Source organism: Hesperophylax consimilis, chromosome 26, assembly GCF_061612785.1.
Source record: "Hesperophylax consimilis isolate HC1 chromosome 26, BYU_Hcon_1.0, whole genome shotgun sequence".
In the NCBI taxonomy this organism is placed as follows: Eukaryota; Metazoa; Arthropoda; class Insecta; order Trichoptera; family Limnephilidae; genus Hesperophylax; species Hesperophylax consimilis.
This window is the reverse complement of record NC_142861.1, coordinates 8,172,275-8,199,151: the sequence shown is the minus strand read 5'-3', so window position 1 is coordinate 8,199,151 and position 26,877 is coordinate 8,172,275. Positions and strand designations below refer to the sequence as shown.

The 26,877-nt window shown below is 35.6% G+C and overlaps 1 protein-coding gene across 1 annotated transcript; it reads left to right on the top strand.

The window, feature by feature from the left end:
- The first annotated feature begins 396 nt into the window (after positions 1 to 396).
- On the top strand, positions 397 to 26,269 carry LOC149411052 (fibroblast growth factor receptor-like 1). Its single transcript, XM_089647389.1, has 7 exons — positions 397 to 644; positions 13,835 to 13,996; positions 15,096 to 15,217; positions 19,439 to 19,655; positions 20,566 to 20,636; positions 23,364 to 23,612; positions 25,260 to 26,269. Exons 2-7 carry the CDS (start codon positions 13,930 to 13,932, stop codon positions 25,440 to 25,442), a joined length of 909 nt encoding a protein of 302 aa, XP_089503515.1. The 5' UTR covers positions 397 to 644; positions 13,835 to 13,929; the 3' UTR covers positions 25,443 to 26,269.
- The last annotated feature ends 608 nt before the right edge of the window (positions 26,270 to 26,877 follow it).

Below are 26,877 nucleotides of genomic sequence, written 5' to 3'. Positions count from 1 at the left end.
TAGTTCGTTTGCGTTGTAATCATGTTTCATTTTCATTTCATTTGTGTTCCATTTGTATTTCATTTGTGTTGTACTCATGTTTTACTCGTGTTTCACTTGTGTTTCATTTGTATTTCATTTGTGTTACAATCATGTATCATTTTCGTATTATTTTTGTTGCATTGTGATGCATGAGTTGTAGTTCAATCTAGGCGAAGAAGATTAGGTACCTTATCTGGCCATGCAGTTTCCACGCCACTGTAACAATGTAACATAACGTTGTATATAGGTGATAATAGATAATTTTATTATCCGGCTTTACCAGAAAAGATAACGTTATTTGATTTGGCCGGATTGATTATTTCATATCTTCAGTAGTACCCAAACCTCCGCCGAGATCGGACGGGATATGTTATTTTTATTACGTGCTCTTTGGCAAAAATCAGTTGGCGTTGTTATTATTTCGGTGTGGATTAATTTTACCGTCGGGAAATTAAGGTAAATTTATGGGACTAGTCGTTTACGATACAAATTGGTCCAGTGTCTAGAGGATACGCAAATAGTTGCAAGGACTGTTCAAGCCAAAGGCGAGCTAGTTGTTTGTTGCAAAATCTTGCTAGTGTCTGGTGTTGCTTGATTATCAAGTTTTTATAACGTTCTTGTAGGTATGTATTACATACTTCTACTTCTTCCGGTATCTGATGTTGGATGTCATCAGCAGGCTGCAGTCCGCAGCTATCGTAGCAGTTGGGAAGAACCTGACTATTCACATTTGGACGTGAGCAGTTCATAGAGTCATATACGTTATAAAGCCGTACACGCATCAAGAAAAGAAGTAGAAAAAAACTAATATCCATTATTTGATGTAACGATGTGTTTATAATGCAAACTGAATATAGATTCATTGGAATATAACTCTGGAACTTATAAGCTCAAAGTATGTGTCAGATTGTGTAATTTGATTTATGTATCAGAAAGTACTCTAAAACGATAATTATTTTTATGTTATGTTTATAAATACCTATGCTAGGTGTCTAATGTCTAATGCTACGCATACATACGCGAGCCGAACTGCCGAATTGAACCTCAACTTATGGGAAAGGAACGAAGCAACCGCAAATGGCGCGAAACGCAACATGCATTGCAGTTGCATCGTTCCTTTCCCGTAATTCGTGGCTCGGTTCGCGTTTAAGTTCGCAAATGTATACGTTTATACAGGGTGTATCGGCACTAACCCGACAAACTTTAACCAACTATTCCTTAGCACATTTGGAGTAAAAAATGTTACGGGCACTTTGCTGTCCGGTAGCATTTTTTTTTCAATTAAAAACAAAAAAAAAAAAATTCCACACTCTATCACTGTCATTGGCATTGCGTTTCGTGTTCAACAGCTGTTATAAGCAAGTATGTCAAAAAGCGTCTTCGCTCTTTCGCACACACTAAATAATAATAGTTAAAAATGAGACGAATGGTGTCGTGCCATTTCGTTGTGATTGTAAAAGTCCGCCAATATAGGTACACACGTGCATTATTCAACGGAATTCGAATAAAATATAAGCAGGCACGCTGCGTGTTTGTATTTGGTTATTTTGTTAAGTAACTACAATAATGGATAAGGAAATAAATCCCGAAAATTTAATACCACTGGTCGAAGAAAGAGTATGGTAATATTTTATCTTTAACTAAATAAAAACAAAACACTTGGTGTACACAACTTTTGTACATCAAAATTTTAATTTTAATTTTTTTAAGTTTACTTTTTTTAAATTTTAAAGCTTTAATGAGATGCACGGAAGAGCTTATTATTTTAATAAACACATAATAAAAAATATTTGAGTTGTTATTGTTTTCTTACTTTAAAATATCGATAGCCTTTCTTCAGGACAAATGCACTTTCTCAATTTTGTATTTTGATATGTTAAGTTCTCTGAAACTCATTCCAGTAGATGGTTAAAGGAAGTGATAGACATTCTCTTAAGCCATTAAGCGCCCTTGAGGTGATTTTTCATGGTGAAAACGGCGCTATATAAATAATCCAATCATTATTATTCTAAAATAATTAAAGAACTTTAGTTCATCACTTCTCAACTCACCAATTAACACTTGGAAAATTCCTACAGAAAATCATTCGGCTATGATTGGGTGTACCCAAAATTTTCTTTTCACTTTTTTCCTTCTTTTTAATAAGTACAACATGACAACAAGAGCTTCATCGTCGTCCATTGCGCACCATTACTGAAGAATGAGCAAATAACATGTTTTTGTTGAATCGACAATTATTTTTTTTCGTAGAGTATGGTCCGTTTTTAAAACGGTAGTGTGAACAGGGCCATTGGCCATCCGTTTTTAAAACGGGACCCGCCTCCGATTTGAAAACGGAAGTGGGAACGGGCCCTCAGGGACAAAACCCCCCACAGGAGTGCTGCTGCGCCACGAATATTTAATATTAAAAAAATGCAAGCTAAATACAGATTATATGCAATGTAAATGGTATTTCGTTTTTTAGTTTGGTGTTATTTAGCTTTTGAAAAATTCTTTGTGAAAAAAAATTGACACTTCTTAACTATCGAAGACAATATTAGCGATTTCTAAACGAAAATCTGAAACCGAAAAATCAGAAAAGGATACGGTCACATCTAGGACTCGAACCCAGGACCCTTGAAACCTTTTATTTTGATCCAGACCTAAACATTAGGTATGTTTATATGGTGTGTTCTCTATGGGTTGTTTCAAACGAGCGTTTTGTAGTCTGTATGTAAATTATAATTAATATATTTAGCCTATTTAATATCATAGAATAGGTACTTACCTATGTTTATTTCTTTCGTCCTATTCGCACTGTTTATAATGAAAGTTGTTTTTTTTTAACACCGACTATTTTAGTCATGAAATGTGAAAATTTTAAATTGCTTTTGCTACCGTAGAAATATAATGTCGGTTTTCTCCAGTGATACAAAACCTTTTTGACTATGGCGAGTATCCGGAGAAAACTAAAAGTAGGACGCACCTAATGTAGAAAAGATGACCTCGGTATGTAAAATTTTAAGCTCAGAATTCCAATTGAATACATTAATTATGTCGGTTTGATGAATCGATTGCATCTAAAAACACCGTCTGACAGGAGAATTATGTCAGACCTGGTTGTGTTACACAAATTAATTGACAGTCCTGCCATCACTGCCACTGTTAAATTCCATGTGCCGAAAAAACCAACTATCAGACACACTCACTACCAATAGGATACATGATCTGGGCAGCAAGTTTAGTAGTACTATTGATATTATTTAATGACTCCATTTATAGAAGCTTAATCCATAAGTTCAAAAATGAATTAAGAAAATATGTCTATCTCAATTATTAATGTTTCTTTTTTTGTGACTTTATTGAAATATATAAAGAAAGATTATGATTGCCAAACAATGTACATGATTATATGTTTATAAAACTATTAGCACACACGAAGATGTGAGCTAACTTAAGATTAATAAATAAAATACCAGCACTTTGTTGAATACTACAAATTATAGTAGCGTTGGTAATTTAGTTTTAGTGATTTGTCTTATTTGTAGTATTGTGCTGGTTTCTATATTATTTTACGTTACTGTTACATGTTTTACTAATATTTTTTTATATTCAGATTATCAGTTTACTGTTTAATATGGTTTAATTTTTTTTTTAATATATAATTTTTGATAGATCATTAGATATATTCTGTTTTTAAAATTCATGTAAAAGCCCGGCTGGACGTAAAACCAAATAAAATAAAATGTTACAAATGTACACACATAAATATATACCTATATTTAATTGTTATATATGGACATTTACACATTGCTAACATGATTAGTTACATGTAATGAGAGATTTCTGTAAAAGCATGATTTGTTTCTTGTTTGCAATCTAATTACGTTGCAGTGGCATTTCTGGTCATGTGTCCGTGTATCTCGTAAGAAAATTACATTAATTGAGTGTCTTATTAGATGCATTTATACGTGTAGGTATATAAATTAATCACAGTTATAAAATTTTGCTCCTTTAACATAATTATCTCTTGTCCATGTGACTAAAAGTTAACTAATTAACCATCATGGTTTCTCCGGAGGGGTAGACGAAAAGGCTAGACTGCCACATACATCTGTCTCGGTACACACTCCGTGCTTTATTCACATTCATACACTGTCTCGTATGTATAACGGTACGTATACATTTGAGAACCGAAGCCACGAATTCGTATCATTTTGTTATCATTATTTATTGAGTTAGTTTATACAACAGATAATATTTCATTTTGTAACTTTAAATATTTTTACAATAAACATAATATTTCTTTTTAAATATATTCATTCTTCGGACTTTCAGGCATTTCATCATACATCTTTAGTCCTTTGTACATTAGGCAGTTCTGTGATTTTTTATATCTGGCAGTCTTATTCTATTTACATTTCTGGTTTCGTAATTATGAACATCTCTACTAAAAACAATTTCATCCTTAAAATATTTTGGCATTTGGTTGTTCATGACTTTATTTATGCACAAAAATTAACACATTAAATAACAGTCTCTATTTTATTGGAATCCAATTTAGCTGCTCTTCCTAATTTGCCTTTTCCCAGTATACATCTCATAGCTCTATTCTGTATAACATCTAGTTTGTTCAAATATCCTTCATTGGCCAAATTTGAATTGAATTGAATTACGGGAAAGGATCGAAGCAACTTCTAGAGAGACCGATTTAAAAATATTTTTTTTTGCGAATAGGGCCACGGGTTATGTATCACTGATCTACTTGGTGTGTTTACAAATGAGTTGATTTAGATACATAATTTACAGTTTGTAATGTTTATTAGAAGCGTTTTTAGTAAATAATTTACACGAGAAGCCACCGTTAATTTAAAACGTCTGATTTCAATACGCAGTTAATTGTGTAGTTAGCACTCTATTGCGTTCAATAGCTTTCTCGCGAATACATCTCATGGGATATTTATTTATTCTTGACGATAGATTTATTGGTCTGCTAATGAAATAGTTATGGGTGTATTTTGTGTATCAGGAGTTGTCAAACTTTTTAGAACTGCCCCAAAGCTTATTGACTTAACGTAGTGAAGTACTACTCGTACGTCTTTCCGTAAATTTGTGTATCACGTTCCGGTTCCGGTTAAATATGGTGGCCGTTTTAACTTGTCGTGCGCCGCAGTAGCCGATAGGCACGATAAAAAAATCATTTCTCCGCATGTAAGTAGCTGTTCCGGGAGAAATACTTGTGTTAGATTATTATACTATTTTTGTTAAAAAAAATTTTAATCACATTCTGATGTGAACCTCGTTTTTACAAAAATAAGTATCTAAGTTATTATGACAATAGAATCAGCCGAAGCATGGTGAAAATTTAGCGTCAGTATTTTGTATTCGTTATTTATAAATTAAGTTTTTTTATTTTTATTTAAATTTACATAGTAAGAACATATTTCAAATAAAAGTTAACATGTTTTCCTTTACAAGCTACTTACAAATCTTATTTTTATTATTGGCAATGCAATGTGTGTTTTTTTTTTAAATTCCTATTTATTGAGTTAGTTTATGCAACATTTGAATATAAACTAATATAAACAAGATAATATTTCATTTTGTAACTTTAAATATTTTTACAATAAACATAACATTTAAATACATTCATTCTTCAGACTTTCGGGCATTTCATCATACATCTTTAGTCCTTTGTACATTAGGCAGTTCTGTGATTTTGATTTTGATTTCTTCATATGTAGCAATCTAATTATATTTACATTTCCGGCTTCGTAATTATGAACATCTCTATTAAAAACGATTTCATACTTAAAATATTTTGGCATTTGGTTGTTCATGACTTTATACACAAAAATTAACACATCAAATAACAGTCTCTTTTTAATTGGAATCCAATTTAGCTGCTCTTTCATTTGATTAATACTTGCGTATTTGCCTTTTCCCAGTATACATCTCATAGCTCTATTCTACATAACATCTAGTTTGATCAAATTTCCTTCATTGGCCAAATATAACATAGTAGAGCAATAATCTAAATGTGGAGCAACTATAGTTTTATAAATGAGCTCTGTAAGTGTTTCCATTTAGTTTATTTCTTAATCTTCTAAGAAAATTGACTTTTTTAATACCTTCTTTAGCACATATTCAAAATTTGCTGTGAAAGTGAGTTTTGAATCGGGTTGCAGCCATCGACAAATATAAATTATTATATCAATGGTTTGCAACCCATGTTTTGTTACCTCTGGTACACAGAATACAGCCATTGACCCTTTTGACCTTTCTTCAACTTTAAGCATTCAAGAAATTATAGATAAATACATTGAAATCTCATCATATCAATGTTTAATTTTAAGATATATTATTAGATTCTAAGGTACTTATAACAGTAGGTACTTACATTACAATCGGTACAATCACAAGAAGTGTTATCTTTCTTCTATACTGATTTGAAAGAAAACCGACGTCGCCAATTTAAAACCTTTAGACCCTAGACTTCAGACAGACCAATGATATTGATTATCTATTCAACCCATAACTAACACCAGTGCCATAGGTCACCCCGAGTGGTTTGCTACGTTTGGTGACTTAGCAGGGGTGACGGTTTCATGGGGTTAGGTTTGTATAGTTCTTGGCGGCGGATGAGTTTACTGCGTGGTGGGCCGAATCGGGTGAGACTGGTTAAGGAAGACCTTTCGATCTCTCCAGCCGGACTCTCTCGACCCATCGCCTTTAGAGGTGAGGCGTATTTATCGTACCCAGTAAAAGTACCGGGTATTTTCATGCGATACTTTGTACTTGTGACAAATTTCCAAAATGCCTGGTTCCAAACTACTCACAAGTATTTCATACCGGGACTAAATATTTTTAATAGGTACTTTTACCTGGTATTTTTGATGGGTACTTTTGATGGGTATTTTATTAGGTATTTTGACGGGTATTTTTGATGGGTATTCCTGATATTTATTTTTGACGGGTACTTTTTATGATGATGGAAAAATGTGGGGAATTTTTCGACAGGGAATTCCACAGCCACCCCCCTACCTGGATTTGTAAAAATTATTGTGGGGAATCACATATGTATTTTTTGTTTGTGGGGAAAATTTTATCACAGAAGATCTGTAACAACCCCCCCCCCACCCATGGATTTCGAATAATTAACGGGGGAATCAAGCTTACGTAGAAAATTTGTGGGGAATTTCTGGGCAGAATTTATGTGAGTGCAGTTAAGAAATTAGTTATTCTGAATCAATCCTCAGGTCGATATTAAATACTTTTGAGTATTTTGTCACCGGTATTTTTACCAGGTATTTCTTTGTACCTGTACTCATTGTACCCAGTAACGAAAAGTACTCATGGACCCACCTCTAATCGCCCTGTACCTCCAGATTCCTAACCACCCCTCATACCTGTTTCCTTCCCAGAACTTCCTCTATTTTTTATTTATTGTTCTTTAGTATTAACTAAAACAATTACCTTTCTGCAGTTTGTCAACAGAAATGTAAATATGTATACATAATATTATTAAAAATTTAGACGTATTAGATCTACCAAAACATTTATATATAAAGATGCAAAAGTCAGTCATTTTGAATACATGTAGGATAACAAAAGATTTTTTAAATATTTATGTAGAGGGATCAGTAGGATTTATAGGCCCTGTTAGAAGTTCTACCGAGCCGAACCCTCTGATATGAAAATATCAGGAGTCGGTGAATTATTTTCCCATTTGATCTCTGGTGAGTTGACGTGTTGTTCTTGTATTGTTTTGTATTTATTTTGCTTATATAATGCACTTACATAGTGTTGATTGACTAGATGATCATTTGTGGAAAAGTGTGTGGAAGGGTTAAGTTTTTCCTTTGGGGAAGATTTAACCCGGACAACAAAATCGGAAGTTAAAAAAAAATATACATAATATTTATTTATTTATTTATATATATACGCCTAAAAAGGCTTTTACATAGAAGTGATACATGATGCAGTGTACATAGGAGAATATGTATTATACAGGAGATATTGACAGTAAATAGATATAATCCATTTTAAAGAAGGTACAAAATACACACTTGTAAAATTGTTACTACTTATAAGATAACACAAAATCTACATGCTAATAAACAACTATTGATTGATAGTTATGAATAGTATAAAGTATTTCTACTTATGAGCCATGTTTTCAGCATATATCTGAATCTATTTGGGAATTTACAATTTTTTATGTTACTTGGCAACTAGATACTGGATCGATATTTTGGAACAGTGGAACACGCCTTCATTCTTTTTGAACCCAGTGTTCCTTTCCATAAAAAGTCCCCCCACACAGCATCTTCAAAGATGACATAGGCCTTGAGGTAATTTTTCTTCTCAGGGCTTCCTGTGTGGAGCAAATGTAAAAAAACAAAGATTTTCAATGTTTGAAAATGTTTGGTAAAATTCACCGGAACTGAGGAACAATTGACCTTATTTCGCACACATCAGGCACGGTAGATCACACTTCTGTTGGTTTTTCACATCAGTGTAAGGTTTGTTGAAATCATTGGTGTATTAAATGTAATAAGCGAGACAGTGTTTTCACTTTGATGGAAGTTTTTACATTACACCAATGTAGTCGATCTACAATCATATTGCCTCTTTGAAATGCCTTTGTTCTGTGTGTTACGTTGTTGCAAAAACAGTAAATGTACCCACAAACAACATTTGTTCCCACAAACAATTCTCCAACTCGTCGTGGAAGGAAATTTTAGAGAATAAGTTCCTTATGTTAAATCAGGGATTTATTCAATACTTCGCGTATTACAATAGCGACTTCGATAGTCGACCTAACTAGGAGCTGGCTAAAAGAGATCTGCAAACACCAAGTTTGTTTGGAAGCAGCCTTAGCCTCTCGACAATCGGGGACAGGTGGATGTTGCTTATTTCGACCTGGAAAAAGCATTCGACAAGGTTGACATCGACATTCTTCTAAATAAGCTAGCTTCATTTGGTTTTTCCAAAAGACTACTCTGTTTTTTTGCTTCATATTTTCGAAATCGTAGACAGTTTGTTTATTATAAGGGTTCCAGTTCTTTGGAATTCACAGTTTTTTCTGGAGTTCCTCAGGGGTCTATCCTTGGACCACTTCTGTTTCTGATTTTTATCAACGATATTGGTTCAGTCATCACACATTCGCTGTATTTACTATTTGCAGATGACTTGAAACTATATCGTTCAATAAAAAACCATCTTGACTGTATTCTCCTTCAACGTGACATTGACTGCGTCTCAAACTGGGCCAAAATAAATGGCTTGAACTTCAGTACACCCAAGTGCAATATCGTCTCGTATACAAGATCAAAGAAACCGCATGTATTTGAATATACAATCAATGAAATTATTCTCCAACACCTAAATCAAATCAAAGATCTAGGAGTTATTTACGACAGCAAACTAACCTTTCACCAACACATCGATGATTTAATAAGCAGAGGATACAGGCTTCTCGGCTTCGTAATTAGAAACTCATATCCGTTTCGTAACACAAAAACACTGACGTTATTATATAACACACTAGTCCTAAGTGTACTTGAATCAAACTCGATCATCTGAGCTCCACATGAATTAACATACACTTTACGCATTGAAAGAGTCCATAAAAATTTTTTAAGGTTTTTATTCTCGCGGCTCTATGGACGTTACCCTTGGCTTTACCCATCGATTTATATATTAGGCATGACCAATTACCACTCCCTAGAGACACGTAGAGGTATTGCTTTGCTTAAATATTTTTTCCAACTAATAAACGGTCACTTATCTAATAATGAGATACTGGCCCAATTAAATTTTTTTGTACCAGAGTCTCACTCTCGAGGACGTCATCACAATCTTCTATATAGTAGAGCAAGCCGCACTAATTTATTAATGAACTCACCTGTGGGGAGAGCTACGTGCTTTTTGAATGCGGTAGATAAGAAATTAGATTTATTTTTTGTGTCCTATAGCGCATTTACGAGATTTTTGGCATTGCATATACACTGCATAAATGGTACAATTATAACGTCTTAGGCTTTATTACCTGTAATTGTTATAAATAAATGTACAAATTATATATATAAATAAATAAATATATATATATATATATATATATATATATATATACTGGCCCTAGCGACTACTGACTACTAGCTGCCATCTTGCAGACTTCCAAGCAAACTCTTTGCACTGTCCTCTATGAGTGCATCTGAGAAGCTCTTAGCTAACTCACTTCCCAACACCACGAAATAATGTTTTTATATAATTTAAATGACTGCTAATTAGGCGATTAAAATTTTACCACTTCAAATTTAAATTTCAAACTAGGGTTTTCCAATAAGAGTTGTCATTTTGATATACAAAGAAAAATGCCATTTTTTTAATATAAATGATTGAATGTTTATTTCATTATAAAGAGGAAGGTATGCCGTTAGTAGTGAAAAATAACATCAGTCAAATGACCACCACGACCACGCCTACAGGACCATATCCTTTTCATGAAATTTTCCATAACCAAATCGCAAAGTGGCTGCCTTATGTCCTCGATAGCCTCACTAATTCCATCTTTGAGGTCTTGAATCGACGCTGGACTGTTGGCGTAGATCTTCTCTTTCACGTGGCCCCAAAGGAAGAAGTCGCAAGGTGTTAAATCACAAGATCTCGGTGGCCAATTGTGATCACCTCTTCGAGAGATAACACGCTCCGGAAACTTTCCCCGTAAAAGATCAATGGTTTCGTTGTTTGTGTGGCACGTAGCGCCGTCTTGTAGAAAGTAAACGTTGCCCAGATCAATACCATCCACTTCCGGCCATAAAAAATCATTTTATGACCGGAAATAAATACACATAACACCTCTTATTGGAAAACCCCATACAATAAATTTTACTGTTTGCCGTTGATCCGTGAGTTTCGTTCAGCACATATCTCCCTGAATCAAATAGAGCACGGTTTCAAGTCCCCGGCTGTAAGGACTTCTACTCTATTTTGTATAAAACTCCCATCTAACTTAGTGACAAGCAGGGCCTGATTGAGGGTTCCGGCCGCCCTAGACTAGCATGCTGATTACGCCCCCCACCCATCAGATCTCATAAAAATGTAAAAACTCGAAAAAAAAATTGTACTCTATCACTAAATGAGGTACCTACCTTTGTGGTGTGGGTGAAAGAGTGGAATATGAATCGTTACATTACAGGCGAAAATTTCAACCAACAAATGCTTTCGATTTCAATTTTTTTTTAAATCCTGACAATATTTAATATTTAAGGCGATGCACTTTTTTTATTTTTATTTTATTTTTTATATTAACTCCACACAGGAGGCCCTGAAGAAAATAATTTCCCTCAGGGCCTATGTCATCTTTGGGGATGCTGTGTGGAGGGTCTTTTTGTGGAGAGGAAGGAGTGAACATGGGTCTTGAAGAGTCCCATGTTGTAGGAGGGAGGAAACACAGAGGCCGGCAGTTCGTTCCACAGCCGAGCTGTTGAACTTAAGAACGAATCGTAGAAGCGACCCGTTCTCATGTGACAAATGTCAACTGTGTACAAATGTTGGGCGCGCGTTTGGCGTGTATCCCGACTACGCACCGGTGCCGAAGGGATCAATGACGCTAGTTCCTCAGAGCATCTTCCATTGTAATACCGATAGAACAAGGACAGCATACCTACCTGACGCCTGTGCTCTAAATATTGCAGTCCGTTTGTTAAGATTGGGGAATCTATCAAACGGACCGCCCGTTTTTGCACAGAGTCAAGGGTTACTACGTAGTAATTTAAAATCATGTGTTTTTGGTTTTAAAATTTGGTCGCCTAGAAATGTTTCAGATGCTTTAATTAAAAACTGCGAGTAGAATACATCCTGGCCTTTGAAATAATCGAGTATTTTTTAGATAAGTCTTTTTATAAGCCCAGAAAAAAGAATGTATGGGCCCATGAAAACTGCTTTAAAGTTCAAAATCTCCTACTTACGAACCCATTTTCGGTTATGGTTTTATTGTATAATGTGGCAAATTAAGTTATTTATAAAATGATCGAAAAACCTTTAAATATTTGTGCCTGAACATCCACAAAATAAAATAAAAGCCACTTTTTGGCCATGTTTTTTTCTTGCATAAATCAAAACAGGTAGATGGTGTGAAGCGGGAATTTAAGCCTTATCGCCATCTACGTAAGGCGTGTTATTGATAGCGGCTCGATTCAAAATATTATACGACGTAGTGCATCGCCTAAATTTGATATATTATTTTCCGAGTCCTGTATCCTCAGTGTGTAGGTACAATTTTCAATCGTACATGACAACAATATCATTGGGATGGCGAGTTATTTTTCAAAGTTTCAAGAAACCTTTTAATTTATTGTATGTACCTTAATCAAAATAATAATAAGTTGATTTTTATGAGACGTTTTCATGACAAAATCATCTCTAGGGCGCTTTATTATTATTAGGTAAGAACTACGATTGCTTGGGGCCCAGGAGGGCGGACCCTTCTTTTTTTTTGACTTTTCATTGATTTACTTTCATAGTTCCTAAACATGAGTTTACTGATAATTATATTGGATTTTCCATAGATTCTTTACTTTTATATTTTTATTATTATGGATTGGTTTAAATAGAGCTACTTTTATATTTTCATTATTGTGGATTGGTTTAAATAGAGCTAAAACTATACTGCAGCTGTGTGCATATTTTTATTCCTTTCGGAGGATTATATTTGGTTTTTTAAATTAATATTTTCATTTACACTAATTCTACAATTGAATCATTGTAGAATTAGTATGGTTGGGAATGCCGGTTAAAATTTAGTTGCTTGGGAAACAAAGAAGTACTTTATCAACGAAATGTTGGAGTCATTATGGATAGTTGAAATTCTACTCCATTTAGGCGCATTTAACGCAAGTCTAGGCTTTGTTTTGAAAGTTTTTAATTATTTTTATGTGACTTTGAGCAGCATGCCAACAAAAAGGACAAGCGTAAGTGAAGCCTGGCCTTATGGTGGTTTTATATAACAATAGTTTGTTGTCCGTTTTTTTGTTTTTTTCGTTCATTTGTTTGCCCATCATCGGGTAGAGTGCTGCTAGACATTTATTTGCTGCTTTTATTTTTTTCGTTATATGTTTCTTCCAGGTGAGCTTGGAGTCGAGCGTTACACCTAGGTATTTGATTGATTTTTTCCATGGATCATTTTCCCCAAACAGTCTAATTAATTGGAGCCGTTTTGGCCGTGTCTTTGAGAAAAAGGTCGCGGCGCTTTTAGTTGGATTTATTGAGATTCTCCACTTTTTGCACCACTCTTCAGTTAGAGTGGTTTGTCTCTGAACACGCTTTGTGGCGATGCTCTTGACTGTTGAACTAGACATGATATTAGTGTCATCCGAAATTGAGTGATTTTAACGTTATGATCAATGAGTTTAGGAATGTCGGTAGAGTAGATGTTATATAAGGATGGAGAAAGTTGGCTGCCTTGTGGGACCCCAGAGGATACGAGGCGGGTTCTGGAGAATTCGTTATCTATTTTACTATTTTTAGGATCTATTTCTCAGGTACCTGGCTATTAGTTGCGTAAGTCTTAATGGAAACCCGAGAGCGATCATTTTATATGAGAGGCCGTTGTGCCAGACGTCTAGTGAAACAAACCCCTTGGTGATTTATAGTCCCCAGTCTTCCCGTTAGCCCTTTATGGCCTACGGTCAATCACCCGAGATCTAAAATCCCTCAAGATTCCCCAAAAATCTTGCGCCCTATGCTTCAGCCAGTGAGCCCAGAGGTTAATCGGGCCCTGGTGATAAGTGAAGTCACATTTACGATATTAGAATTGTTTTGTTATCAGGATCGAGGCGGGAAGTGCGGACTTCCTGTAGGACGTAGGACTCGCCCTGCAGTCGACAACCATGGTCATGGTGTCATTGCACATAGAAGGAAAGGATGGAATGGATGCTCCTATATTTACTCGTGGCCGCACACCGGATTTCTTGTTCTTCGGCAGAAGAAAGTAAGTGAAATTTTTTCAGTGATTACTCAAACCTTGTACTTACCTAATAAGTAGCACAAAATAAATAAAAAAAACCAAAAGGTTAGGTACTTTGTAGAAAAGTTCTATGTACCACCACCAATACTCAATTTTATAATAAATTAATCTACTTTAATGACCATTCTTACTAATGAACAAATTCTTAGATCTGAGATCGATCTAAATTTTTTAAAACACAGCTCCACTATTTTCGTATTTCCATGTTTTAATTTATAATAGTTTATATTTGCATCAAGTTGCTATTTTTTTTTCTCTTTATTTATTAATTTATTGCATCTCACTGTACATAAAACACTCTTTTTAACACTCTATTAAACATAAGTGGTGCCTGATATAAATAATTTATTTGACCAAGAGAAGTTTTAGTATGTACCGCCACAAAGTTCAATGTAGAGCTAATTCTAGTTGTCCGCATTTGTTGTGTTCTTTCAGCAAATTTAATATTGATAAAAAATCGACATAGTATTTGAGTGATTTATAGCTGTTTTATACACATAACATTACATTCCTTATAAATTAGGTTTGATGGATAAAAGATTTTTTTGTACATCACTTTAAGGATCAATTTTTGAGTAATATTTAGTGGTTCAACATTGGACTTTAGATATGATCTTTAAAACCATATCTAAATTATATCCAACTTATAGTATATGTAAGTTCGCAGATAACTTCTTTCGGGGGAGAAATCTTGTAAACGGTTTACTTTTGCATGTATTGTAATCTGTCTTTTAAAATATTTTCTTAATCTTCTATAAATACATGCTTTTAACATTCCATTTAATTTATTAATTTTTAACGAACCATTTATTGGATAACCAACACGCCTGCACACCAGCTGCATGGCGTGCCAGATCGGGAGAGGCTGTTTGGGGAAACCCTTTGACCTCTCCAAACGGTGTCTCCACCCATCGGCTTGCGTTGCATTGGGAGGAATATGATCATATTTATTTCATTTATGATCATATATTTTCTGGTAACGCCGTACCGAAGAGTACGTGTGGCAGAGCCTATTATGTGTTTCCATATTTAATTCTAAGAACTGTGCTTTACCTTGTTCTAGATTGGCCCTGGGCACCAAATGTAACGAATGTAACTCCCGTTAAAAGAGTGTTGGAGGGGAGTGATGTGGTTTTGAGTTGCGCTGGGAGGTTGCAGGATGCTTCGGCGCATTGGGAGTTCAAGGTAATTAAACATACCAACTTGGGTTGTCGCATGGGTGCATGAAAGTGTATGGACTGCATTATGTTTTCGCCAAACGCTGGTAACTTTGATATCTCTTTTAAATTTCAAAAAAATCTACCAGATGACACTGTTAAGGCGAAGCTTAATGCCAAATCACTATTTTGATTAATCTTTATAACGAATTGGTGTACATTATAAAAACCAAAAAATATGCTTTAGATAAATTGAAGGTTTTCCTATCGCTTCGCTTGAGTAGAATACAAATAAAAAATAAATTACTCATTAAAAAATATAGATGCAAAATACTACAAAAAATATTTTTTCAATAGAAATGTATGAACGCGTAAAGCAAACAACTTTAAAACATACAGTTTTATAGCTAAGATTATCTGTGACAGTTTCACTTGATTAACTTTTTTGCTTTCTTATAAAATTATTTACAAATTAAGTGAAAAACAGTTTTTTGCTTGAAATCGAACTTTTCTAGACTCCGTTTGTCAAGCGATTTTAATGCCTATTACCTACGATATAAGGTATACCAAGAATATACCTACACATTTTTGGCTAGAAATGCACCGGGACGAAATACACGATACACGCATTACTACGTTATCAGGTCAACGTTCACACTGGTTCGACACACGTAAAGCGTGTATTTTATACTATGTGACAGGTGGTCTATGGTTTTTAACTGGCGCGTTGATTTCACGTTTATTTTTTAGGTTTTGTTTATATGTTGAAATTGGGAGTCGGGTATGGGTACCCCGGAAACCATTTATTGGATAACCAAAACCCCAAGTGGTTGTACTACCAAGAGTCTGGTTGAGGGAGACATTTTTACTTCCCCAGCCGGACTCTCTCTCGGTGGAACCTTGCACTGCACTGGGGTGGATTAATACGTCCGTAACTCCTGGATCCATTGATCCCCACATTCCTACAAACCCCTCATACTTCATTTCCCTAAAAAGACGACATCGCCAAAGATGACATAGGCCCTGAGAGGCCCTGTATAGAGCTAATTTATTTATTTATTTATTCCTTTAGATCAGAGGTTCCCAAACTCTTTTGGCCCGTAGACCACTTGCCAATTTTTTTTCCGTAGACCCCCTGCCTGCCGAATATTGAATTTTCCTTAAAATATTAACGTCCCATGTGATAATCATTTATTGTTTAGTAAAAATATTCCCTTGCCTGCCCAACAACCGGGTGGCGGTATAGTTGCTCTGTCTTTACATTGTGCAGACAGGGGCACCCTTGTGAGGTATTACACCAAATGAAAATGAAGCAGGATAAGCAACGGGAATTTCTTTCTGTAGCTGGCCCTACAGAACTACCCCTTAAATTCTTTGTCAGTGCTTTTTTGGGTCAGTTTTTCTTGTTACATGAAATCCGATTCTTCAACGTTGCATTTCCATAGTCAAAATGTCCTCAAACTTAGTTTTGAAGTCTGTGTGAAGTACATTTAAATGTTGAACGTCATTATTACCCTGAACGTTTTTCAAAAAACTAGTTGTCGAACTAGGAAAATTCGCGGCTTCCAATGTACAATGTTTTGCTTGAATATATTAATTCTGATGAGAAAAGGAACGTAGACTCTATTTATATACCTCAATTAACAACTTTACGAAATATCAAATAAGTAATTTCTCAGTCTATTATAATTGTGTTAAGTCTATTGTGTCATTTACGGAACTCCTAAATGTTGACTTGGGGTAAATGGGAGTCCGCTCGTATGTACCCCATTTGAATCTCGTGGACCCCCAAATTTTTTTCTAGCTGACATAGACCCCCAGCAAGCCGATATCAACCCCTGGGGGTCCATAAAGACCACTTTGGGAACCTCTGCTTTAGATTTACACACAGTACAATATGATACAAGATATAATTAAAATATTTTTAGTGATTATAGATTATTGTACCTTATCAGGTCGAAATTATTGGTTCCTAACTAGGCAAATTGCCCGTTCCAAGGAACCAAAAATATGTGAAAGTAAGTGTGTGATTTGTCTATGTCTAAAATATATCTCATTAATGTTTTAATTTGTGATGTTTAATCGTTACAATCTTATGATAGAGTCGAACTTGAGCTGTTGTGTATGTTTCAATTGTGTATGAGCAATAATTAGAATAATGGAAGATATATATAGTGTGTGATTAGTCTATGTCTATTTATTATGTGACGTTTTTTAACATTTCTTCAGATTGCACTCTACCCAGTCCAATCAACCATTTAGTTATTATTAGGCCTATGTAGGAAATTTTACAAGTTTTTATGTTTAATTCAGGGGGGATTTTGTTGTACAGTTTAGGTCCCAAGTATGGTGTGTCTTTTGATACTTTGCCGTATTGCTCGTTGGGATCATAAGGTCATTTCGGTTGTGGCTTCTTGTAATATGTTTATGATCAATTTTATTAATATTGTCTAGATTTTTATGTACATGGATAGTAACCTTTTTTATATAGTTTTGACGAACATCAAGTACATTAAATTGTTTAAAGAGCTCATCGCTAGAGAACCTATATGGTTTGGGCATTATGACTTTAATTATTGATTTCTGGGATTGGAACTGCATTGCGTGTGACGAGTGTATTACTAAAGCAGACGTTTTATTTCCATTGCTTGCGCAGCATAAATATGTCGACCCAGTGTGTTATGTGTCGACCTTTATGCAGGCCAGGCATGAAAACCTCCGACTGCTCGCTGGCCCAGTTCGTCCGGGAGAGAGCTACATAATATACAGGTGTCCGGGGGAAAAGTGCACAAACTCCAGGAGGTGTTTGAAGAATCACCTCCCGAAGTCAGTGAACTTTAACCCCGGACACCTTCGTATAGTAAGGAATTATCTATCAATTAAAAATAAATATGAATGTTTATATTCAAAATTAAAAAAAAAAAAACATTTTTTTACCAATAACGATTTAATAGTCAAGTTAATTTTCAAAATTTTCATTTTTCTAAGCCCGCCAAACGCCCTCAAACTATTGAAATCTGACGGGGTACGCGTGACATACGTACCTCGGTTATGTTGGTTAAGAGGAAGCTACAAGCCAAAAATGTGTATATTCTTCGTATATCTTATATCGTAGGTAATAGGCATTAAAATCGCTTGACATACGTTCGATTTCAAGCACAAAACTGTTTTTTTTTTTTTTTGTAAATAATTTTATATAAAGTAAAAAGTTAATCAAGTGAAACAGTCGCAGATAATCTTAGCTATAACACTGTATTTTTTAAAAGTCTATTGCTAAATTTTTTTTTTAGTAGTTCACACTTACATTTTTTATTGAGTAATTTATTTTTTATTTGTATTCTATTCAAGCGAAACGATAGGAAAACCTTCAATTTATCTAAAGCATATTTTTTTGGTATTCATAATGTACACCAATTCGTTAAAAAGATTAATCAAAATAGTGATTTGGCATTAAGCTTCGCCCTAAGTCGGTTTGTAAGGTCAATCTCTCGGTCGGTACGAAATCAAATTCCAATTTAAGATTTTCAAAAAACAATAATTCTTTTGAAATAATTTGTATGCAGTGGTAACACGTGTGCGAGCCTACGCAGCGTAACTTTGCACAAAATTGTCCGCGTTCCATTGCACGCGGCCGACCGACCCGTGAGGTAGCGGTGTAAGTTCTGTCAGAATCCGCCGAACGATAGGGCGTTTAAATCTCTTAATATTTTCATCTTACATTTTTTAAATGACGATTTATTAATTCGTGTTAAGTATTAGTTTTATTATGTAAATATAATAAAACTTACATATTCAGAATCAGCGTTTGTTGATATTTATGAATAATTAATGTTATTGAAAGTTATAGTACAAAATGGAAGAATTAAGAATGAAAAAAGAAAACGCATTAGTACAAAGTTATTAAAAGAAATAAAGAAGAAACAAAAAACCTTTTGCAATGATCTCATTGATATAAGCACTGCTACAATGTTTAATCAGTACAGATTAATATTTCGATAGAGGCATATTAAAAACATCAGCTAACATTGCATGGGAGTTACCAGTGGTGAGTAGTCTATTTGTAATAGAATTGTAGCCTAAAACCGTAGTATGATTGTTACAATAATATATACTAGGAAACCTTGATCTAATGAACCTATCAAGGCTATCCAACTGATAATTGTATGTTTTTTAAGCCATTATATTTTTCACTCAAGTTCCTTATTATAAGCCATATTTCATATTAATTAATCTGTTCGTTTCCCCCCAGCCATGCGGGCCAGGTATGACGTCTTCCAATTGCTCGCAGGCCCAGTACGTGCGGGATGGATGGGAGGAGTTGAAGGGGCACAGCACGGGGCGGCTAGGGCTCCTCGCCGTGGGGCCCAAGAGACAGGGGCTCTACCGCTGCCGGCAGTCCGCTACCTCCAGTATCCACCTGCACAGCGCCGTCAGACTGGAGGTTATATTATCCACACAACTTATTGGTAAGGGCTGACAGTCACGTTATTCATCATAATGTCCTAGCGACGAGTAGTATAACCAGATTCTTCCCCTACCTCCAGAACCTAAGAATAAGTGGAAAATATTGTTTTTATAATAATGGAGGACGTACATAGCTGGAAGAAGGATCGAACCTGCGACATCTGGCTGAGAACCCTGTTTTGGACTGTTCGACCACCTAACCCTTAAGGCGATGCCATACGTAGTAATGCAAAATCATGTGTTTTTGGTTTGAAAATTTGGTCGCTTAGAAATGTTTCAGATGCTTTAATTAAATACCTACTGAGAATAGAATACATCTTGGCATTTGAAATAATCGAGCATTTTTTAGATAAGTCTTTTTATAAGCCCAGAAAAAAAAATGTAAAGGCTATGAAAACTGCTTTAAAGTTCATAATCTCCTACTTACGAACCCATTTTCGGTTATGATTTTATTGTATAATGTGTAAAATTAAATTATTTATAAAATGATCGAAAAAAATTAAATATTTATGCTTGAACATCCACAAAATAAAATAAAAGGCACTTTTTGGCCATGTTTTTTTCTTGCATAAATCAAAACAAGCGGATATAAGCGGGATTTAAACCTTATCGCCATATCTACGTAAGGGTTGTTATTGATAGCGGCTCAATTTAAAATATTACACGACGTAGTGCATCGCCTTAACCCAATACATACAATTGTAGAGCACCTGACCGGCAATGAGTAGGCTGCGGGTTCAATTCCCGTCGGCGGCATGTTTTTATTCTCGAAAGATTGTTTCAATTTAAATTCAGGTAATTCAGGCTAATAATTACTGCTTAGAAATAGTATGTTATCCTTTGCGCTATGCATAAAAACCTTGTCTCTTAAACATTAGTTTATCATTAAAAATAACATTATAATGTTTTCAGATATGGAGTTATCACTGCCCGTTTTCTTGGATAGGCTGCCACATAACCTGACAGTTGAAAAAGATTCACAGGTAAAAACAAAGATAACGTTTTTTCAGGCATGCTTATAAAACGCGTATAAAGGGTTTGATGAGTTAGAAAAATGCCAAGCTTAGTGCAGTTTGAGTTATTCCTGAGGTTATTCTACCCTGAAATCTGTTGATTTTGATTGATGAAAGATTGCCCTGATTCTCTTCTTCTTCGAATGGTTGGAGAGTTGATGCTGGATCTGGCCATTCTACTCTGAGATTATTCTACTTATAAAATCCATACTTTTTATTATATATTTATTGTTTATTAAGATAGAACAGTAAAAAAATTGACTTATTACCAAGGTATTTGTTTGGTTGCTGGCGCGGGACCGAGATGAGTGGAGGAAGACTCTTGAGGAGGCCAAGACCCACCAGGGGTTGTAGAGCCAAAAGCGATGATGATGATTTGTTTGGTTAAAACGGTCTGAAATCAGACTCAAGGCGGACTTTGCCACAAAAACTTTAAGAATCTAAATAGTACTTGGTAGTTTATTCACCATCCTCTTCACTGTGGATTCCTGTTACAAGGCGGACTGTAGGTAGTTGTATTAGTGTTGTTGATCATGATTTCGTCATCTTAATCTTTGTTGATTTTGTAGGAACGAATTTCGCGTATTGAATTTTTTGTTACTGGCAAGATCTACCAGCTTGCAACACCGAAACGACACGTAGTCCCCATCACCTGGCACGGCGAACCGATGAAACTTTCTGACCTGAGCACCCGTCTGCTGGGACGTTATATCTCACATAGTTCCTTCCCGCGTTTTGCCTTCTGATAATATTGTGGCGCGTATCTTGTGTTTGTAAATAAAAAATCATATTTTGATCGATTCTCCTTCTTTATTCTTCTCCGCAATCCGCGACCTTTTAGCTCTGCGTTTAGGTAAGGCGCAGACAACAACACGGCTAAAATTTCATCATCATCGTAGTTTGTATTTGAAGATTGTCCTGATTTTCTTCTTCGTATGTTTGAATATTTGATGGTGGCCACAAAGTGAGGATAAAGTATTTTAGCTATTCATTGGCATCCGGCGTTGTATCAGTATCACTGTACCTCCGAAGAACTAGTACAGTTGACACAATACATCTCTCAACGGTGCTATATAGGCGCACAGCTACTTTGACTGCACATGTGATGCGGTTTAACTGTCCACGCGTTTTACAGAGGGAGAGAACTGTTGCAACTATTATGCTGGAAATAGTGCCACGCCTGCCGTCGGTCGACCGACGACGTAGCGCTGACGAGCTGGAACAATGGTCGCGTGACACCAGAGCTCTTCATTAATTCACATACATGGGCTACATATTACGACTGCAAACGACTGGCGTACTCGTGGCATTATTTCAAGCCTTTTGCCCCGGTGTTGGAAAACTATGACAGTAGAAGACACCTGGAGAAATGGAGTGGTTTTTACCTCGATTTTTAACGTAATATTGGGATTAAAAATACTGTTTGTTGTAAAAATTGGATTGATGATAACGGGTGATAAAATTTCATAATATTATTTAGGTAGGTACACAGATAACGATTTCATAAAGATAAAAATAGATTAGGCTGGTTGATTTTATGGCGCATATTCGAATCAGAAATGATTTTAACAGCGTTACAAGGTCTGATAACAAAATGATAAGCCAATATGTTTATTGGCTTTCTTTGTCATTTGTTAAACGGTGGAAAGAAACGAATGATGTTTGTTGTGTTAATACGTATTGATTTGCTACTGCAAAGATTAGAGATTGTGCTTATCCTTGAAAACATCGCATTATCATTTATCGGCTAGACATGAAGATTGAAGATTGTTAGTTAGGGCATCGCCAAGTCTACAATTGTAAATATGTAACAGTATGAGATCTCCTGTTGTTGAATTTTTAATCAGCGAAAATATAATTGAATTGGACCCAAATGAAACCCTTGAGGAACGCCACTTATACAGGGTGTCACGTAAACCAGGATCAAACGAAGTGGGGGTGATAGAGGAGGTTATTTGCAACAAAAAATATCAAAAGCGTGGTGATTCAATTCTTAACCCTTTCGATGCTGAATTCTGATTCTTTCACACATGCTAACAATGTATAAATTTTTGTGTTTTTTTTTAACTAACCATCTAAAAAAAGTACTGCATTTTTATTGTTCATCTAACTATACTGTTAAATGATGTATCTATCTAATGAAAGTATTAAATTGAAGACAAAATTAGAGATTCCTAAACTTAGCTAATAGGACCCTTGGTAGAGCGGTGCCCCGGCAAGGCAAGGGTCCTAGGTTCGAGTCCTAGATGTGACCGTATCTTTTTTTCTGATTTTTCTGTTTCAAATATTCGTTTGGGAATCGCTAATATTGTCTTCAATAATTAAATATTACAATTTTGAGGTTTTACTCAAAAAAATCAATAAGATGTAATTTATAAGATGTTCGTTTTTTTAGTTTAAGTTTAAAGTTTCGGAAGAAAAACAATGCTCGCATTTATATTTTTGCAATCAATGTTCAAAATGTCTCTCACCGGTTCTTATGCACCAACGACATCGTTGTAAAAAAATATTTTCAACCCTCCATTATTTTGAATTATACTCATGATGTGAGGCAGTTTTTGGATAACGCTTTTAGATGGCTGTTGCTGATAACTGAGACTGACAGGTTTTTTGAATGGAAACAGACGTGTCATTTGAGAAAGCAACTAGGTTTGATTGAATTGGTGATAATGAGACCGTGATTTGATCTCTTTGCAGGCAATATTTCAATGCAAGGTGTACAGCCGCACCCCTCTCCGCCTGTGGTGGATGGCCCCGGGTTGGGGCAGCGGATCCACCCGTCAGCAGCCGCCCACTCCCATGCAGGGGGCGGGAGAGCTGCACCTGTCCGAGCAGATCTACGTCAGCAAGATGGTGCTTCCCAAGGCGAGGGCAAGAGACGCTGGCCGGTACTACTGCGTGGCAGCCAACACCAAAGGGTACACGAACAGCAGCGCTTATTTAGAGGTGATATTCCTTTGTTGTCCTGTTTTAACTCGACCGTTTTGCTTCTCCTCTCTTTGTAAGTTTGTTTGCACGTTACGCTTCCGGTTCAAGATGGTGGCCGTTTCAATGATTTAGTACATATTCTATTTCAAACGTGAAATTCTACTGTTTATTTCAACTTTTTTATTCGCATTTTTACCTAACTGCCTGAAGAAAGTTTGAAAAAAGAATTGTCATTGAAATAGTAATGTTTCTTTGGACAAATTGTACGATTACTTATTTGAACATAGCATTTCTGTATGGTTTATAAATAATTGGTAAAGTATTTCCAAGTTTATGTGTTAATTCCCAAAGTATTTAGCTAAATTTCGCGACTTCAAACCACTGCTAGCTAAATGGTGAGCTGTTGTTTGTTTGTCTCGTTCCAAATGTTTGTATATTACTTTAAAAAAGAACAAATCACGTATACACGCATAATAGAAGAAAAACAATTGTCAGGTACTCCGGAATTCACAACTTCAATTCGGGTCAATGTTGCTCATTTACGTACTAGGCGATGGATCCCCCAACCCGAATAGGGAGGGGCGCGCGCGGCTGACTTGCGCGTGGGCGGGTGAATTTTTAGAATTTTTGCTGTGTGCTTAGAAAATGTACCTACTTACAAATCATATGGTATCAGAGGAAATTTTATCAGAGCTTATTTGGCCACATTTGCAAAATCCGCCAAAAATATAACCATTTGAAGAGACATATAATTTTTTTAGGACATATTTAAAAAGTTCCCCCGTCCTCGTAACTGCATTATTCACCGAGCTAACAGTTTTACACAGCAAATGGTTTCTCCGTTTTTCAAGAGATTGTCATTGCATTTTTTAATCATGTAAATGTTTATTTTACACAAATTCTCTTATGTATTGTTCATCAATACATTCGTTATCGAATTCTCTGCTTATTCAAAGTTAATTCAATGTCCTAAATTTAAAAATAAGATGTAAGAGTGGAGTTTAGTTTACACCTGTCAATTTTTTTTCTTTTTTGTTGCGAAACCTAAATTATTATTAAATAAAATGTGTGATATTGTAACTTGTGTGATTTTTAATACTAATTCAGATATAGTGATCAAAACAAACAAATAAATACATTTTTATTATTCTAGGATAATTTTTAGTCTAATAAATTAAGATTGAAAAATTATTTGCTAAGTGAAAAAACGAACAAAGTTTTCGTAAGTAAGTTTTAAATGTTTTAAAATTAAAAATAGTAATGTGTACTGTTATTATAAACTTTTTAAACCTTGTTTTTAGTTTTATAAAACTTTGAATACATATTCACAAAATTTCCTATAATAAGTACAATTTTAAAGAATTTTTGTTAAAAATCAGACGCATTTGTTTGTGAATTAAATAATTTTTTTAATTTGTTTTTTTTTTTATAAAATCTATAAACTTACGGTATATTATGAAATATGGGTAAATTTATTGGCTTTTAACAACAGTTTAACTGTTTTCGTGCCAATATTCAGAGGTACCTATAAAAACAAACGTACGAAAATCTCCAGCGCTCAACGCATTGTATCGTCAATATCTCGTAGCTCCAGTGGTGGTTCGCTGGCCAATATCTCTTGTACCTATTATCTATGGTTGATGGTAATCAATTGTATATTTCCAGGTGGTCGGTGACACAGAAGACGAGTGGTACGAGCTGACCGGCGACGGCTGGTCCTTGTACCTGCTGTTCCTGCTGCCCCTCGGGCTGGCCGCCGGGCCCGCGCTGCTGTGGGGCTGCTACGTCTGGAGGAAGAGGGTCGGCCGCACTTACGAGGAGAACCAAGAGGAGGGGCTCTACCTGTGAACTATACACCTAGTCATTGGACTCTATTTTTGAACCACATACCTTTAAATCGTCCCCTCGCCATTTCACTCTAATTGTGAGCTACAGACATTGAAATGATCGCCTGTGAACTTTACTCCTCGCCACTGGACAATAATTGTGAACCAAAGACCTTGAACTCCCCTGTGATCCACAGACTTTACTTGTGAACCATATACCTCGCCATTAAATTCTACTTGCGAACTATAGACCTTGCCATTGAAATCCTACTTGTGAATCATTGTTATTGGGCTCTACTTGTGAACCATGGATCTTGATATTATAAAATATTGAAGTTCAAATTAGTTCAGTCGAAATAACATTTTGGCTACACCCGATGAGGCATTGCAAATGGATTCGTAGGATTGTACAAGCTGCATCTACAAATCGTGTTCCCCTGTCATGTCAGGCGGTATGTAACCCGATCGGTGTCGCTCCACCGTCTCGTACAAAACAATGCAAGAGTTGTTTGTGCTGAGAACAACACAACCCCCTCCCCCCCTACGAAGTATATTTGCGTCGGTCTCACAAAACCGACATGTGACTGAGAGACGACGAGGCGATCCGAGGAACGGTCCAACTAGCAAAACACTTTTTTCACGGGTTCCATTGTGTCTCACCGAAAGTAGGTACCTACCTGTACTATGAAGCAGGCACTTTGTGAAAAACTGGATTTATAGTACAGGGTTTTCCAATAAGAGGTGTTATTTTGAATAGCCCGCTATTTCGGTAGATGTTACTTTTCAAGCTGTCATTTTTTGACATTTGACAAGTAGAAACTACGCCATTAATAAAAATGGAACGATGCACGCTTCGACAACGCATTGAAATTCACTTGAGTGAATCAAATGCAAATCATCTTGAGTGATGAGGCCCATTTCCACCTCGGTGGCTTCGTCAACAAGCAAAATTGTCGCATCTGGGGCTCGGAAAACCTAAGAGTTATTGTTGAAAAGCCTTTTTATCCTCAACGTGTGACTGTTTGGTGCGGTTTATGGTCCGGCGGAGTCATTGGACCTTACTTTTTTGAAAATGAGGCTGGAGCAACAGTTACGGTGAATGGATTGCGCTATCGAGAGTTGATTAATGATTTTTTTATGGCCGGAATTGGATGGTATTGATCTGGACAACGTTTACTTTCAACAAAACGGCTCTACGTGCCACACAAGCAACGAAACCATTGATCTTTTACGATTGAATATCAAAATAACACCTCTTATTGGAAAACCCTGTATTATAGAGAAATGATTATTGTGCATAATTTACTGTACATTTTATAAAATGTAATATCTGTGATAACTTTACTGATAACATTTAGAAGTATTTACAGATTTGGATGTTTGTTTGTAGTATTTATTTACAGTACATTAATATTATGAAAGCATTAAAATAATGCCCCTATTGGACGAGTGAAATT